Genomic DNA, 16875 nt, shown 5'->3' with positions numbered 1-16875 from the left:
GTGAAGCCCGCAGAGCATGGGTTACCATGCACACAGGTGCTCCACCCCCACCCCCACAGGGGCTGAGACAAGTGAGTCCTCAGCCCTCCCTAACGCCCTCCTCTGAGGTTATCTCCCAGCTCCAGGTGAATCCGCGATGGCATCCTGCAGGCCAGTCAGTTGGCAGAGGCTGCCTGGCACTCTGTGTTGAGAAGGATGCTGAGGCCCCATCCAGGCTCAGGGGCGAGAGCAGCACCACGACAGTTCAGCAGTGGGCGCCGTGCCTGCGGGAGGGCCGGTGGGCGCTTCTCTCCTGCGTTCTCTGTGGCGGATGAAAGCCTCTCTCCATCCTCACTCCCACCACCCCTTGCCTAACACCTTGCCGCCCCCCTTTTCTCGCTCCTGCCCTGTGTCCTCACCCCCCTGCCACTCCCAACAGCCTCTGGCACCACGACCGAATGATCTTGGCGTGCACACACATGCCCGTCTTTGTGGTCACGCCTGCCACCTTCCCACCCACTCCGGCACTCCAGCCAAACACGAGATAGGACGCCGTGGAGATTTTATCTCAGCAATTACAGCAGATTAATATTCATGGCTGAGAGGAGAGGTCCCTGGAAGCAAATTCTCCGGCGTCTGTTTGCCAGAGATACGTATCTGATGAGCGCTATCAGCCGGAGGGGTGTGCAGGGTGCTGACGGCGGGCGCTATCTCCAGAAGGCTGCTCTCGCTGCCGGGGCAGACGGCGATTAGCCACACTTCGCCCGTGCCCTGGCGCTTGTTGTTGAAAAGGAGACAAGATTCCTAACAAAGACACATGCTGGGGGCTTGGGGCAGCTTCTAGGATGATTTCTTTTCTTCTTAATTAAATTATCAATTGGGCCCCCGTGGACCCGAGGAATAAAAGGGGGCTGGCTTAACAGGAGTAGTGGATGGAAGGTGGGGGTGGGAGCCGGGCCAGTCAGAGAAGTGGGAAAGACCTAGTAGGTTGGAACCTCGAGTGTGGCTGGAAAATGAAACCCAGCCCCAACCCGAGAGTTGAACCCTGACCTCCATGCCCTGAAAGAATTCCACCAGCTTCTTTCAGAGTGGGTGAATCTGGGGTGCAGCAGGCCAGAAACAGCTCCGTGCACTTTATAAGTGAGGTATGGGGTCATTCCAGAACCTTCTATCGAGGGGGTGGTCATCCTGTAGAAGACTGGAAGTCCAGAAACCTTCCTTCCTCATCTGCTGAGGGCAGACGGAGGGCAGATCAAAGGCCATTAGTGCTTCCCGGTCCCTCTGGCACATTCAGAGGGACATCCCCGGCTGTGAGGGCCCCAATCCAGAGCACTCTCCTTATAGTGCTAGTGAAGGCAATGCCAGCTGCAGTTACAGACAGACGCCCCAAGTCCCAGGGACCTAGCACCAGAGAAGTGTATTTCTTGCTCATTTATAGTCCCAGCAGAGGGGATCCCTGGGTGGCTCAGCAGTTTAGCCCCCGCCTTCGGCCCAGGGCATGATCCTGGAGCCCCTGGATCAAGTCCCACGTCAGGCTCCCTGCATGGAGCCTGCTTTTCCCTCTGCTTGTGTCTCTGCCTCTCTCTCTCTCTCTCATAAATAAATAAAAAAAATCTTTAAAAAAATAAAAATAAAGTCCCAGCAGAGGCGAGGCAAGGGAGGGACGCCCCTCCACAGTCATTTGGGGCCCCTGGCTGGTAGGAGCACTGCCATCCTCAACACTAGGCTTCAGAGTTGCCCTGCTCTGACAGAGGGGAGAACCTGGGAGCTATACAGGGGGTCCTTAGGGTCTGAGCCTGGACCTTCTGCCATAGGTCAGAAGCCCAGCCCCACTGCCCCACCTGGTCTCCCAACAACTTACGTCCCAGTAGAAGGGGAGCCTGAAACAGGTGGATGAACCACCACCTGCTGTGCCATCCCACCTAGGTCAGGGCATCTCCACCAGGGCACAGTCCACATTTGGGGCCCGAAAACTCATTGTTGCGCAGGCTGTCCAGTGCATTGTAGGACACTTAGCAACATCCCCGAGCTCTACCCACGCGTTCCCATCACAGCCCCATGCTGTGATACCAGAACTTGTCCAGACATTGTCAGATGTCCCCTGGAGGGTGAAGCCACCCTGATTGAAAACCACTGATCTAGAAGGATCCATCGTTATATAGACAGAGAGAAAGAAGAGATCAGGAGTGGGGTGGGGTGGGTCTTCTTGGTCAAGGAGAGGAAGAAAGTATTGAAGATGGGAACCCTACCAGGAGGCAGGAGGGGGTTCAGGGCAGGCAGATGCGCTGGGGAGCGGGACCAGGCCGTGCCCAGTGCACCCACCCCCAGAGGCCTCATCCAGCGTGTTCCCTCAGTGTGGTGTTGGAGAGGATGGGGAGCTGCCGTCAAGTGGAAACCGAGGCTCAGCATGGAAGAGGCTGTGCTCCTTCGAGGCTGGGGCCAGAGCTCATTCCAGAACTGCCCCCGGCGCTTGACACAGCTCAGCCTTCCTCCCTGACCCTGGCCCACCCCACAAGCCACACTAAAGGACAAAAGACCCCTCTAGGAGACTTCCCTGTGGGGAAACCATACCTGTTCTCGTCCCATTTTAGCCCAACTTCATCCTACTTCCCATCAGCTCATTAGCTGGAGGTGGGGGGTTTCCTCCAGGAAAAAAAAATGAATATAGTTAGGGTACCCAAGAACTGGGGCAGGAGGGCTTTGCCTTCCTACTTCCCAGAGCCCCGCTGACATTGGGAGACTCGGCCCACAAACCTCCCCAAAACCAGGAGAGAGGGGACACCAGCGCAGCCCGGCTAGAGAGGCATTAGCAAGGATGTTTATTTGAGAGCCTGTTTAAAACTCTGTAACATTCACCTAATGGGAAAATTTGAAAAGAATTCAACTGGGTCTGTCCTTGTTAAACTAACATTAAGGATGTTTAACAGCTGTCTCGGGCACATCACATTAAAATCCGAGATAGACTTGACAAACTAATGGTTTTGTTTGTCATCGAGAGAATGGGTGAGGGGGGAGCCGGGCAGAGCGGACGTGGGCTGTGCTCCTGACACTGTGTCCCCAGCATCAGATGGGGTCCCCAGCTTCCCCCTGCACCACGAAGACCAGGGGCTGCGGGGCTGCAGGGTGGGACCCCAGCAGAGGGAACCTGCACCCCACTGCCCAGGGCCTGCCTCGTTCCTCTCAGCCCGCAGCCAGCCAGTCTCATCCTTGTTGATCAGCTTCAGGGAAGGTAGAAACTGACACCCTGGGAGGGGGTTGGGGGGAGCGATGAACCCCCTTCATCGGGGTTCTGGGCCACCTGTGGCTTTGGAATCAACCTGAGTAAATGTAAGATTAGGTTAAGGCATTGATTCTGGAAGCATCCTGCTTGTTTCTAAATTCTCGATCATCGCTCATCATTCATTCCTCATTCATTCATTCCAGTGAATGGATTTCGTTGGTGTCAGACCCTCCTGGTGCAGGGATGGTCACACACAGCATCGAAGCTGTCACTTGGGAGAGGACAGATGGCCGTGGGGGCTGGGGCACCCAGGGTCAGGCGTGGGGTGGGGGCCTGGACTCTTCGTGTGGACGGTCTCAGACCTCCGTGCATGTGCTGGACATGGGTCGGACCCCGGCACTGGCAGCATGTTGGGGTTCTCTGCAGACGAGACATGCTGAAGTTGAGGCAGGAAGTGGTCCCAGGAGATGGACTGGAGGAGGGGCTCCGGGGGCCACCGGCTTCTTGTCCCCACGCCCATCGTCCGATGCTCGGGGCCCCTGGGCCCCCTGTCAGACAAATCCTTCTCCCCTTCGCAGAGCCATCACCCTGGAGAACACCCTCGTCATCCTGTCAACGGTGGCTCCCGACGCAGGCCGCTACTACGTGCAGGCCGTTAATGACAAGAACGGTGATAACAAGACCAGCCAGCCCATCACTCTTGCCGTGGAGAGTAAGTAAGCGGCCGGGCCTGGGACGGATGGAGAAGCGCGTCATTAAATCTCGGGAACGGGGCTCCGGGGGGTCGTTGGGAAGATGGAATGGTGGTGGAAGGCGGGGGGAGGCTACGGTAGGGCAGCCGAGGGGGCTCCAAGGAATCGGATGGGGAGACCCAGCTGTGGGAGGGCGAGGGTGGAAGCAAGGAGGGAGCCGGGGGCTGGACCCCGTTCCCAAGACAGATCTGAGACCCTGCATCGGGGGAGGGGACCCGCAGCTGGCCATCAGCAAGGCTGCCCGAGGCCCAGGGAGGCCGTGGGAGGCAGGGGACAGTGTGTGTGTGTGTGTGTGTTGGGGTTACAGCCACCTCTGGGGCTCAGGTGCCCACAGGGAGAGCGTGCAGGGGCTGGGGGCTCGTCTCTAGAGGACCCTACACTCTGGAGAACAGTCTCCACTAGCTGGTACGCCCAAAGCTCTGCTGCTCCTCAGAGCCAGGCCGTCTCCACTCGTGGGAACCCAGGTTCCTGCCTGAAGATGCCCCTCTGCCCCTCCCAGAAACCACCCGGCACCCAGGAAGAGATGGGCAAAGCTCTCCCCAGTGGCAGAGACCAGATGGTAGCAAATGAAAAGGGTTAGCTCTTCGGGTCTCCTTTGGCAAAGAGGAGAGATTTGTTCGGCCGGGACTGGAGGCAGGTGTTGGATCCCCTTTGGGGATGCTGGGACGCCCTCCCTGGGATGATCCTCACCAGCCGGCCTGCAGCCCCCCACCTCGCCACCCCCCCCCCCCCCCCCCCCGTCCCTCTGCACTCCATCCCGGGGAGAGAGAAGGCAGGTGAGGTGGTGGCTCCTGCAGCTGGCCCGGGCCCCGAAGCACAGAGTACGTGGGACCAGAGCTTGCGGCAGCCGCCAAACAACCCTGCAAGCTGGGGGAGCCAGATGTTTACGTCCCTTCACATCTGTACGGCTCCTGCTCCAAAAGCAAGTCTCATTTATCATCCGTGGTCGCATGGGGACACAGCTGCCAGCCGCAAGACAAAGGGTGCAGGTCTGCACGGGGCCTTCCCGTGTCCTTCCCTAGATCCCCGCCTCTGACTGCCAGCGTCTGGAGAGCCCAGAACGTTCCTCAGCCTTACCGCGTCCATTCCTGGGTTTTCTGAGCTCCAGCAGAACCCCTTCCCACGTCCCTGGAACTCTGTGCTCCCAGGCCCCAGCTTCCAGGCGGCCTAGAAGGAAACCTGAGCACACAGAGAAGGATCCTGACCTATCAGGGTCACACGTATAACCTCTGACATTGACCTGGGCCAGGGTCTCGGTCTGGTCCCTGTAGCCTGGAGCCCAGCCATGACGTGGGGCTGCTGTTTCTGTAGCGAAAGGAGCGTAATCATCAGAGAGAGACGTTTCTCCCCCATATGTTCTCCAGTGATCAGAATACCCGGGGCCTGATAGAATTTAGTCACTGGGGAAGAGGCAATGTTCAGGGACTGAGTCAAGGCCAGGCATCTTCCTGGGTGACTCAGTTTACCCTGAGACCAGAGATTAGAGCCTCCCACTCTGCGCTCCTCGCCAGCACCCAAACTCCTCCTCGTGGGACTTAAGCCAGCGACTCTGTGGCTCTGGCTGACTGTGGGTGTCATTCCTGTCTGCTCCGTCTCAGCTCCCCACACCAACCCTCCATCTGGCCCGAGAGAGGAGGGTAGGTCCCTTCCAGACCCCCGTGGCCACCCAAGCCTCCCCCAGCTGTCTGCTTCTCCCACCCCATCGCCCCTCACCTTCTGCTCTCACGAGGCGATTTGTACTGGATTAAGAGCAGAATCTGCTGATTTTCAGCTAATTTCTCCTCCCACGAGTGATTGCACTTCAAAACCCTGTTCATGTCACTGACACAAATCCCCCAGCCTGCCTGCCTGCCAGCCAATTTCCTAGGAGCAATTGCCACTTCACCCACCCCCAGCTCCATCCCCCCGCCCCCCTCCCTCTGTTCCCCTCTCCTCACTCCCTCATCCCTCCTCTGCCCCGGGGCATTTCTGCTTCTTGGAGGAGATGCGGGTGCTCTTCAGAAATGGAGACATCACGAGCAAAACCAGTGCCCACATCGAGTTGGGCACTGACCCCTACCCAGGGGTGACCCTGGTGACCCCACACAGATTGTCAAACCGGGACCGACCGTGGCCCCCCACTCAGGCATCAGAGCCGCACTGTCCCGTAGAAATGTAATGGGAGCCGAGGGAGGAATTTAGAACTTGCCAATGGCTTCATTTTTTTAAAAAGGGAAAAAGCAACGGGAAATTAATTTTATTAATATATTTTATTTGCCCCAACATACCCCAAACATTACCATTTTAACATCACAATGGACAGAAAATACTAATAAGGTATGTTACGCTGGGCTTCTTTTTCGTACCGAGTCTTTGAAATCTCTGTGTGTTTTGTACTTGGAGCACATCTTCCCGTTGCTCAATTTTCATCTGAAATACGTGATCTGCATTTAGACCTCATCAAATTTACAGCTGGAAAGGTGATGTTGGATACCCACGTTGTTCTACACATACTTAAAATTGTTCTAATAACTGATTTGGGGATCCGTTTTTAATTAAATGTAAATTAGATAAAATTAAATCCCATTAAATCAAAGGGGCGCCAGTCACATTTCAAGAGCTCGGAGCCACCTGTGGCTCGCACCCCCCCCCACCCCGTGTTGGATGCCTGCCTGCCCAGGAGAGGGGAGCAGCTACCTCCTGCCCCCCCACACACACACACACATACACACACCCTTGACCTGTGGTCCTGGCCAGTTGCAAGTCACATGTCCTTAAACCTCTGTTTCCTGGTGCCTCCGGCCAAGTGTAGTTGGGAGGATTGGAAGAGGTGACCCGGGGAGAATGCATCGCAGCGGTGCCCGTCCTGGTGCCTGTTCTCAGAATCATCCTGGGGCAGCAGGACCCAACCTTGCCCCTGCTGGAGAGCCCCTGTGCCTCCTAAGCCCTGGTCCAGTCCTCGGTCCTCGGAGGCAGGAACTCACGTGGAAGACACGCCTCCTCTCCTTGCCCTGATTCGCGTGTGATTTTCCTGGCTTGACTTTTGGGCCCCATTCACCCCCACGGTCCAGAGCATAAGTCCAATGAGGCAGAAGTCCTGCAATGCATCCCTGAGCATGGCCAGCGGTCCTCCTCACCCCAGCTGGTCACCTGAAGGCCTGGTGAGCAAGGAGCTGATAGCACAGGGTCCGTCCCGTCCCCCGCTCCAGTGTAGAGCACCTATCAGTAAGGTGTGTCCTGCTTGGGGCCAAGTCCGCAGCACCCGGGGCCATCTCGACCTTCCCAGTCCACCTTGAGCTGTCGTCCTCTGCCTTCACATCACACCAAGAGCTTTCATTTCCAGAATAGGAGACTGGTGAGGTCAGGGGGAGACCAGGGAACTGGGGGTGGGGGTAGGAGGGAGGGAGAAGGGACACTGTCTGGTTCCCTTTAGGGGAGGACTGGGTGAGGCACAGTGTGGGTCGGAGGTCCTGGAGGCCAGAGAAGGGGATCCACAGAGCTAAATATGCTGAGCAGTCAGAGAACCAGAGTGGAGATAGGGGATGTGCACCCACGAGGTCACGGGTGACGGGGAGGAGAATGGGTGCATGGGGACTGCAGGGAGGGGAGCGGGGGTGCGGGTGGCAGCCAGAAGGGAGATCTGTTTCCTTCTGTGCCCGAGCAAAGGCTGAGCCAGGGAGATGATTTGGGGTGTGGTTAATGGCATGGGCTTGCAGCCCCGGAGACCTGGTCCCATTCCTGGTTTGGTCCCTCATTAGCGACTGTCACTGGAAACTAAACTACTTCACGTCTCTGGCTTTCTCAGCTTTCTCATGTGTAAATTGGGGATGACAACATCGACCTGCCCCTGGTGGCCCATTGTGACCTTCCCCTCCTGGTTGTGTCCGGGTCCATCACGTGGTTTGGGCGGGTTGAGGGTGGAAGACCAGGAAGTCGTCCCCAAGCACAGGCAGGTAAACCCCAAGGGGACAGACTATCATTTAATTAGGACCTACTGTGTGCCCCGAGACCAGCCACGTCTGCTGAGACCCTTCTTCCCAGCATCCCCCGCATCAGCGCTAAACCCCCAGGATGGCTGGCATAGAGCAAGGGGTAGAAGCAGGTCCCCCCACCCCAGGCCTTCCTTCACTGGGACAGGGATCCCCAGCCGCAGCTGGTCCCTCCCCTCAGGCCCCAGGGCCGCTGCCAGGACCTCTAGGGTCCCCGGGGGGTGTCAGTCCCTCCTCAGCCCTGTTTGTCCACAGGTTGCCCTGAGACCCTGGGGCGGCCCTCCTATCTTTAAACTCCAAGGGCTCCGTTTACCTGGCTCCTCAGTGGGGGGCGCCGCTCGGGCTCTAACTGTCTCTTCTCCTCCTCTTGCCCCATTAATCTGGGCCGTGGTACCTGCACGCCCGGGCGTGTAATAAACAACTTAGAGCACACTTTTATGGATTCAGCTATATCAGCAGCTTTCAATCCGATCGCTCTTTATGGCACCTACATGAGGCTTTTATATTGTTGCAATTATTTTACTTTATATGCTTCCTTTCTTCCCCCTTCATTTTACTTTATTTTTTACATTTTATTCCCTTTTCTAGCAAAGCCTGGAGTCCGGGCGGGAAAACCTGCCCAGGGCTGACCAGCGTGGCCCAGAGCAGCAGCAGGACCGTGACATGCTGTCCCCATTAAGGATGTCCTGCCCCTGTCCACCACCCCCCACCCCACCCCAACCAGGGCTGTGCAGGTCATTATATCTGCCACCTCCAGAGCCTCCTGGGAAGGAGCCAACTGGATGGATTTTTTGCAAGAGAAAAAGCCCTCTGTGGTTGTACTTTCAGGAGCCATGGGGCAGGTGCACAGAGAATATTGGAGTTTCTGCCAATATTGGGCCTGCGCCGACCCACAAAGATGAGAGTCTGGCCACTTCTTAAGGAAACTCAAAAAATACAAGAGGCAAAGCTACTGCCTCTCTAAGAAGAGTTCGGGGTCCTGTGTTGTATTTATAAAGCTCGTTCGTGATAACGTTCTCTCAGGATCGCCAATCCTGAAGCTGTGCTGCGGAAAGCTCTGGGTCCGTTTACCTCGCAAACCTACGTGAGCCCCTACTGTGTGCCCCACACCTGTCCTGTGCTGGAGAAGAAGGCGTGAGCCAGGCTGTCTTAGCTCGGGCTGCGGTAACAGGTCCCCCCCCCCCCCCCCCGCCCCGGGGCTTGAGCACAGGCAGCGACCTCTCAGCTGGGGAAGTCCAAGGTCAAGGGATCAGCACCACTGAGTTGTGCTGAGGCCTCTCCTCCTGACTTGCACACGGCCGCCTCCTCGCTGCGTCCTCGAGTGACAGAGACAGAGCTCTGGTGTCTCTTTCTCTTCTGATCAGGGCACCAGCCCTGTTGGGTTAAGGCCCCACCCTTATGACCTCATTTAAGCTCATGGCCGACGAAAGACCCCCATCTCCAAATACAGCCACATGGGGGTTAGGGCTTCAACAGATGGATTTGGAGGGAACATAATGCAGCCCAAAGCAAGGATCTGTGAGGTTCCTGACCCGGGTAATGTATTAGCTTCCTTGGGCTGCTGTCACAAAGGTCTACACCTTGGGGGGCTCGTGACAATGGAAATGTACTCTGACAGTTTTACAGGCCAGATATCTGAAATCAAGGTGTCGGCAGGCTTGTGCACGCTTGGAAAGGTCTGGGGGAGGATCCTTCTTGCCTCTCAGCTTCTGGTGGTGGCCGGCAATCCTTTGCATTCCTTGCCTTGGAGATAGAGGACTCCAGTCTCTGCCTCCATGCTCAGCTGGCCTCCCCCCCCCCATAAGTTCATGTGTCTGTGTCTGTGTCACATTTCACTCTTGTAAGGACACATTGTATGGGATGTCGCCCCCGCCCCCGGATACAGAAGGACTTCATTTTAACTTGATCACACCTGCAGAGACTCTATTTCCAAATAAGGTCACATCCACATCTACCATGGATGTGAATTGGGGGGATTACTATTTGACCCAGTACAGGGAGTCTGCATTCAGGTGGAAGAGGTGGCAAGGAGGGAAGGATTTTGAAGGCAAAGACAGGACAAGGGGCTGAGGGGGAGGGGATGTTGTATGACAGGAAGCGGGGAGGGCTCTGGAGGTCTCCAGTGGGCACTTCCTGGACACCAGGGATATGCATGAACAGAGGAGGAGAGGTGAGAGGGACCCGAGGGTCACACCTGCAGGTTCGGCTCTAGCACTGCTTGGGTGGCTGCCCCAAGGTCACCTGCCCCACTCCATGAGGGCAAAAGTCTCCTGTGGCATCAGCCTCTAATAGGGGCCGGGCAGAGGATTGGGACAGGATTCCCGACCTCTGTCTCCAGCTAACCCCTGACCTCTCCCCAGATGTCGGGGGGCCTGCCGACCCCATCGCCCCAACCATCATCATTCCTCCCAAGAACACCAGCGTGGTGGCCGGGACCTCGGAGGTGACCATGGAGTGTGTGGCCAATGCCAGGTGGGTAGTGCTTCCCCCGCCACCCCGTTCCCCTTCACCCTTAACTCCAGCCGGTGCTCCTGACCTGTGGGCTCCAAGAGGACCAGCCTGAGTTCAGGAAGGTCTGGAGGTGTCACAGGAGGACCCAGGAAAGGAGGTGGAGCATTTACCCTGGAGGAGGGGTGACGAGTGTACCTACTGGCTAATGCCAGAGGGCTGTTGGATACGATCCGGGCTGGTTCATTCTTGTGGCCCGAGAGGAGAGACCAGGTCCCGGTGGAAGTTACAAGGCAGCAGATCTCAGCCCAGGATAGCGATGCCTCACTTGTAGCCCTGAGAGTGACCTGGAAGGGGCCGGTGTCACCCTTGCATGCAGGCACCTGTGACAGGGACGCCAGGCAGAGAGATGATTCACGTGGGGGACTTGGTAGGAGGGCAGACCTGGGGTCGGGCACAATTGCAGCCCCTTCTCTCATGCAGGAAACAAATAATTAAATACACAGGTAAATGAAACACTCACGGCACTGCAGGCCACATCACGTGTGGATGCTGAGCTGTGCTTCCCATGCAATTTCTGTTCCTCCGACGACTACCCCGAAGCCCAGAGAGGGCAAGCAGGTCACCCAGCTGGCCAACAGCAGGGTGGCAATAGAACAGGCCACCCTCGAGATCCAGGCCCATTGCCATGCTCTGGGCCTCAGTCTCCTCGGCTGTAAAATGGGAATGATTGGAGCACCCACTTCCCCAGTAAGGCAGGTAGGGCGAGTACAGAACCCACTTCAGAGTACACAAGAAAGGTGCTAGGATGTGATGGGTGTGGGGGTCAGACCAAGGGCTCTGAGGCTGTTGAAGGTTCCTGGAAAGGTGTCCTGTCTCAGCGTTTCCCTGTGAAAGACCGAACCGTGAGGCAGGCTAAGGGCACAGAGACGACCCGCAGCCGAGAACCTGCCTCACATCACAGGAGCCAGTGTTGCCCACACTTCCTTGACCACGGGACCCTTTCCATGGGACCCCCTGTAAGTTAGCACAGACCCCCCCCCCCCCCCCCCCGGGATCCGCCAGGCGCTAACCGGGAGAGCAGGCCAAGGCCAATCTGGGGGCGGATCTTGAGTGCCAGGGTTGGGGATGGGGTGCCCAACTCACCGTCTGGCGAAGTCGGGGGTAGGTATGTCCTTCTGCCTGCCTCGCCCTCTCCAAACCCTGGGTATTTCTCTCCTGCTCCTCCTCGTCCTGTCGCCCGGTCTCTGTCCCTGTCCTGCCCGCTGGCTCCAGTTCGGATGTGGGGCCGCCCCAGGGCACAGAAGAGTGAGACACCCAGCTCTGGGGCCTCCGGTTCCGACGGGAGCCCCATGCACCCAGTCAGTGCCGGGCTGTGCTCCAGGTGCTCCCCTGAGCTAGAGCATCCACCGTCCCCACAACCCCCCGGGAGGCACACATGTCCCGTTTCGTAGACAAGGAAACTGAGAAGTGGTGGGGGCTGGGGCCCTGGGCCTGCACTCCCACCCCCCCCCCCCCGCCCAGCCCTGGCCCTCGGGCCTCTCGGGGTCCCTGGGGCTGAGATCCTGCCTCCCTCACGCCCTCCAGGCCCCTGATCAAGCTGTACATCATTTGGAAGAAAGACGGGGTGCCGCTGTCGGCCGGCATCAGCGACTACAACCGCCGGCTGACCATCCCCAGCCCCACGGGCAGCGACGCTGGCTACTACGAGTGCGAGGCTGTCCTGCGCAGCAGCAGCGTCCCCTCGGTCGTCCGTGGAGCCTACTTGTCTGTGCTGGGTGAGATGGGGCAGGGCTGCCGGGGTCCCCCCCCCCCCCCGACCCTCCAGGGCTGAGGGCAATATGGCCAGAGCCTTCTGAAGGGTGACCTGAGCAGTGGCTGTCTCAAAAGGAGCATGGCTCTGAGCCCCTCCCCTGGTCCTTCCTCCTGCAGAACCGCCTCAGTTTGTCAAGGAGCCTGAGAGACACATCACGGCGGAGATGGAGAAAGTGGTGGACATTCCCTGTCGGGCCAAAGGTAACCAGCAGCGTGGTCAGAGGGGAACAAGGACCCCGCCACCGCCCTCCCCAGACCTTCAGCCCCTGCCTGTCCCTGTCACAAACTCTTCTAAATTCCACTCCCTCCTCCGGGCAGCATCACCGAGCAGGGATCCTGTCTGGCTGTGGGAAGACACCCCAGGAAACAAACAGGCCAAATTACCATAATCTCAGGACTTGAAATCGACCCACGTCACCATAACTTGGGGGTGACAAATGAATCCAAATTACCGTAATTTCAGGATAGGTGACAGACTGAAATGGCCCATAATTGGAGAGTCGTAGACGATGCCAAATTACCGTAATGTCAGAACTGCTGGAACTTGGGTGCCTCTCTCCGGAGATGGGTCTCATGAGCTCCACCTGGTTTCTGGGACATTTTGCTCCATTTTCTCCCCTACTCTCTCTACTTAACCCCCCTTGTCAGAGATCCTGGGGAATTTCTTCTTTCCCCACCCCCAACCTCCCTCTTTCTGGCCCAGCAGAGCTCTAGCCCGAAACCAGAGTGAAGCCTGGGGTTGATCAGATGGGAGGAAGAGAACGTGCGCTATGGCCCGAGGTCTGATTGTGAGCAAAGAGCCAGGACGTAGCTCGGGCAGGAGGAGAGTCACAGTGGAAGGGGCGAGTCAGGACCCCCCTTCGGAGAACACACAAGGGGGAGGCAAAGATCCAGTCGTTCACCCAATGGACGTTTTTGGAGGGTTTACCAACGTGCCGATGCTGCTCTCGGGCTAGGGAGATGCGGGCTGAACCAAACGGCCAAATCCTTGCTGTTCCAAAACGTATTTTTTTAAGAGGAAGGCAGACCCACCAATAAACAAATAAAAATACCTCATTTCATTTCATGGAAAATGCCAGGGGTTGTGAGAGTCCCCATTATTTTATGTGCCACCAAGAAAGAAAAAAGACTGTCGGTGAAATTATGACACGCTTTCGGTAGTAAGACACGTCCTGATCGCAGAGATGTTACCACGTGAAAGAGCGTGCCCCGTGGAACGGGTGAAATCCAGCATCCTAGGATGTCAGGGAGGAGAAGTGCTGGGAAAGAGAAAGAAGCCGGCGGGCTTGGGGGGCTAGGAGCGATGGGGTGCTCTTTTGAATGGAGTGTGGGAGCTCCTCTGGGGAAGTCACATTTGAGCAGAGACCCGGGGACAGGGGGGTAGGTTGGGGGTACCTGTGGGAAGACCATGCAAGGCCAGGGGTGCAGGGCTTGGGCAAGGCTGAGAGATAGGGACCCCCCGTTCACCTCTCTCTCCAGACGAGGTAGGAAGGGGCTTCCAGAGGCCATCCAAGGACTGCTAGCCCCCTCTGCATGCCCCTTGACACGGGACTCTGTGGTCATGTGAGTTTGGGAAACCAGCCCCCAGTTGGAGGTTCCCAGAACACACCACAGGCTCTCCTAAATTCAATGACTGTCCTAAAAAAATTTCAGTTGTCCAATCTAGCATTTCCAAGCTAAACTTGGAACCCCTGCTATCGTAAGAACTTGAGAAATGCCACTCTGAGAACATCTTTCACCTCTTCCGAGACCACCAGTGGCACCTCTGAGAAGGTTCTAGAAACCAAGACACACAGGGAACCCCCGCACACACCCTTCACAGACTCCCAGGCCCAGCCTCTGCCTGATCACCCCTCAGAGGTGGGACGGAGGGAGCCTGGAGGTGGGCTGACTGTGGGCCCGTGTCAACCCCAGGTGTGCCACCGCCCTCCATCACCTGGTACAAGGACGCGGCCGTGGTGGAGGTGGAGAGGCTGAACCGCTTCCGGCAGCGTGGCGACGGGGGCCTGCAGATCAGCGGGCTGGTGCCCGATGACACGGGCATGTTCCAGTGCTTCGCCCGCAATGCGGCCGGCGAGGTGCAGACCTCCACCTACCTGGCCGTCACCAGTAAGTTGCGTCTTCCCCGCTCTGGCCCAGAGCCCGTCCCGCCCAGGACGCAGCCTTCCTCCAAGCCAGCAGCCTCCTGAGAAAAGATGCAGGGGCATTTTGCAGGGATGAGATTCCAGAAGACCGTCCGTCCCCTCCGCTGCCGGGGTGGCTCCAGCCAGTTACGCCCACTGCCTTCCCAGCCCGGGTCTGGTGCTCCGGAGCCCCGAGCCCAGGATGGGTTCGCTGGCTCTGGGAGAAGCAGCTGTGAACCCACAGGCCCCGCCCTGGCATCACAGCTGCCCCTGGCTTCCCGGGCAAGGCTGAAGCCGCCCCGTCCCAGCTGAGCAGGCTTGCTGCCTTCTCCAGAGGGAGCCAGAGCTTTAATCTCAGTCCCCACTTTAAACCTTTTGCCCTCTTGGAGTCTCTTCTGGGGGTTTTGACAGCTCTCCTGCCCTCTTAATGGAGTTGCATTAGCGCGAAATGCTACATGAGTGGTCACATCGTAGAGGGCAGAGCTCTGTGCGCGTGCAAAGTGCCACTGGGCTCCCTCGTCTTGGCAGCAAAAGGACAGATGGTCATGGGCCTCCTTGAGCTGCTCCGGGCTCATCACCCAGACCCGCAGAAGTCCCCAGACAGGGCAGCCAAGGAGCAGAGGGTGAGCTGGGTTTGCCCAGAGGGGCAGTCGGGGCAGAAAGGCTGCCTCTTGCTGGGATGAGTGCAGGTGAAGCCGGTGCCCAAGCCGGTCCCTTCCTGAGCTCTGCTCCCACGAGCTCTGACCAGACGGTTCCCTGAGGGCAGGGCTCGGGAAGGCAGGCCGGAAGCAAGAAGGCTGTACCAGCTCAGCCAGGCTGTGGACTCCAGGCCCAAGGCTCGTGCAAAGCAGCTCATGTTCCTCTGTTGGCCTCAACCACCTTTTCTTTTAAGAAATCAGAGCCTCGATGTCATGTTCAGTGAAGGATGGACCCCATTCATCTCGTCTTGGAGGGTGGGCTGCCCCCAGAGATCCTCAGTTTCCCCAAAAATGGAGGTCTAAGAATCAAGCCTGGGTCCTTCCACAGAGCAGGTGGTACAGGGAGCCCCCGAGGGCCTTCTGGGCTTTTCCCCAGTGCCGGGATCCCCCTAGGACACCTGCATCCTTCTCTGCGGTGGGACCCACAGCAGCCAGAGTGGCAGGGGCAGGACGAGGACTTGGCCCTCTGGCTGTGGGAGCTCCTCCAGGGTGTAGCTAAGAGGCTCCACTGTCTCCTTTTGTAGGCATCGCCCCCAACATCACCAGAGGCCCCTTGGACAGCACAGTGATCGACGGCATGTCGGTGGTACTGGCTTGCGAGACTTCGGGGGCGCCCCGGCCGGCCATCACTTGGCAGAAAGGTAGATGGGACTGATCTCTTGGAGGTCTTAGAGGGTGTGGCCATGTGACCATTGAGGGCAGTCCTCAGATCTCCATTCTGGAGCCAGCTGGGTTGGGTTCCCTATGTACGGTGGTGAAGGTCGTGAACTGCACACCCCAGGAGGGCATCTCTCACCCCACAGTATGTCCCACATGCCGCCCTGCTGGGCTCAAGGCCCAGCTCTGCATCTTCGGAGACCTGGGACCTCGGGTGAATTATTTACTCACTCCGAGCCTCAGGGTCCCCATATGTAAACTGAGGACAGTAGTTACACGCACCTCGGGCTGGCACGAGGGCGAAACAGGGGCATGCATGGGAAGAGCATGATGCCCAGCGAATGACGGCTGTGTGATGGTCATATTGTGGTGGCAGTCATGAGTGCACACGGTGGGCCCTCCCTCCCGGGCAGCATGGAAGGCTCCAGACCCCTGCACCAGCAGAGCTCAAGCGGTATCCGCCGCCGCCCCCGCCCCGTGTGCCCCTTCCACCCCCATTTCGGAAACTCGCCTTCCCAACTCTCCCCATGTACACACGCGTGGTCGCTCCCTCTCACCTCCACATCTGCTACACGGAAGCTTCTCGGCAGGACTCACTTGCCCACGCCCCGTAGGCCTCCCCATGACCCGCCTCCCCCACCGCCCCCCGTGGCTTTATTTCTCCACCTTCTAACGGATAACCTGCCTACTCATTCTGCCTATTGCCTGACACCCCAAGTCAGGGGTGTTCAGCTTTGCCCGCTGCCGACTCTGTAGGGCCCAGGATGGGGTCTGACACATGGTAGTTGCTCCATGAGTATTTGGGAAATGAGTGTAAGCACAGACGGGCACGTGTGTGGACGCAGACACCCTCACCTGCCACGCTCATTAGTTCAATATTCCTACACACGTGTGTAGAGAGATACACCCACAGACTTGCCCGTGAGGTTGCTCCTCTGTACAGACAGGTGGGATTTTCTTTAAGATAGATATAATCGGGGCGCCGGGGGCTCAGGCGGTTGGGCATCTGCCTTCAGCTCAGGGCATGATCCTGGGGACCTGGGATCGAGTCCCGCATCATCGGGATCCCTGCTCAGCTGGGAGTCTCTCTCTCTCTGTGCTCTCCCTCCCCCTCTCAAATAAATAAACAAAATCTTAAAAGTAAAATAAAATAGATGTAATCACCCAAAGCTGCCCTCTCAGGCTCCTGCACAGGGCCCGTCACCGCCAGGCCCC

At 57.9% G+C, this 16875-nt stretch overlaps 1 protein-coding gene across 2 annotated transcripts in view; it reads left to right on the top strand.

Annotated features, from left to right (window-relative positions):
* SDK2 (sidekick cell adhesion molecule 2) overlaps positions 1 to 16875 on the top strand; it is a 256823-nt gene that overhangs the window by 162014 nt on the left and 77934 nt on the right. For both annotated transcript variants that reach the window (XM_072781426.1, XM_072781425.1), the window contains exons 5-10: positions 3778 to 3911; positions 10280 to 10391; positions 11955 to 12145; positions 12300 to 12383; positions 14097 to 14291; positions 15528 to 15644. In XM_072781426.1, coding sequence (XP_072637527.1) covers positions 3778 to 3911; positions 10280 to 10391; positions 11955 to 12145; positions 12300 to 12383; positions 14097 to 14291; positions 15528 to 15644 — 833 coding nt within the window. The remainder of the gene's footprint in view (positions 1 to 3777; positions 3912 to 10279; positions 10392 to 11954; positions 12146 to 12299; positions 12384 to 14096; positions 14292 to 15527; positions 15645 to 16875) is intronic.

Source organism: Canis lupus, chromosome 16, assembly GCF_048164855.1.
Source record: "Canis lupus baileyi chromosome 16, mCanLup2.hap1, whole genome shotgun sequence".
Lineage (NCBI taxonomy): Eukaryota > Metazoa > Chordata > Mammalia > Carnivora > Canidae > Canis > Canis lupus.
Note: the sequence above shows the minus strand (reverse complement) of the source record. Positions and strands in the feature narration are given on the sequence as shown.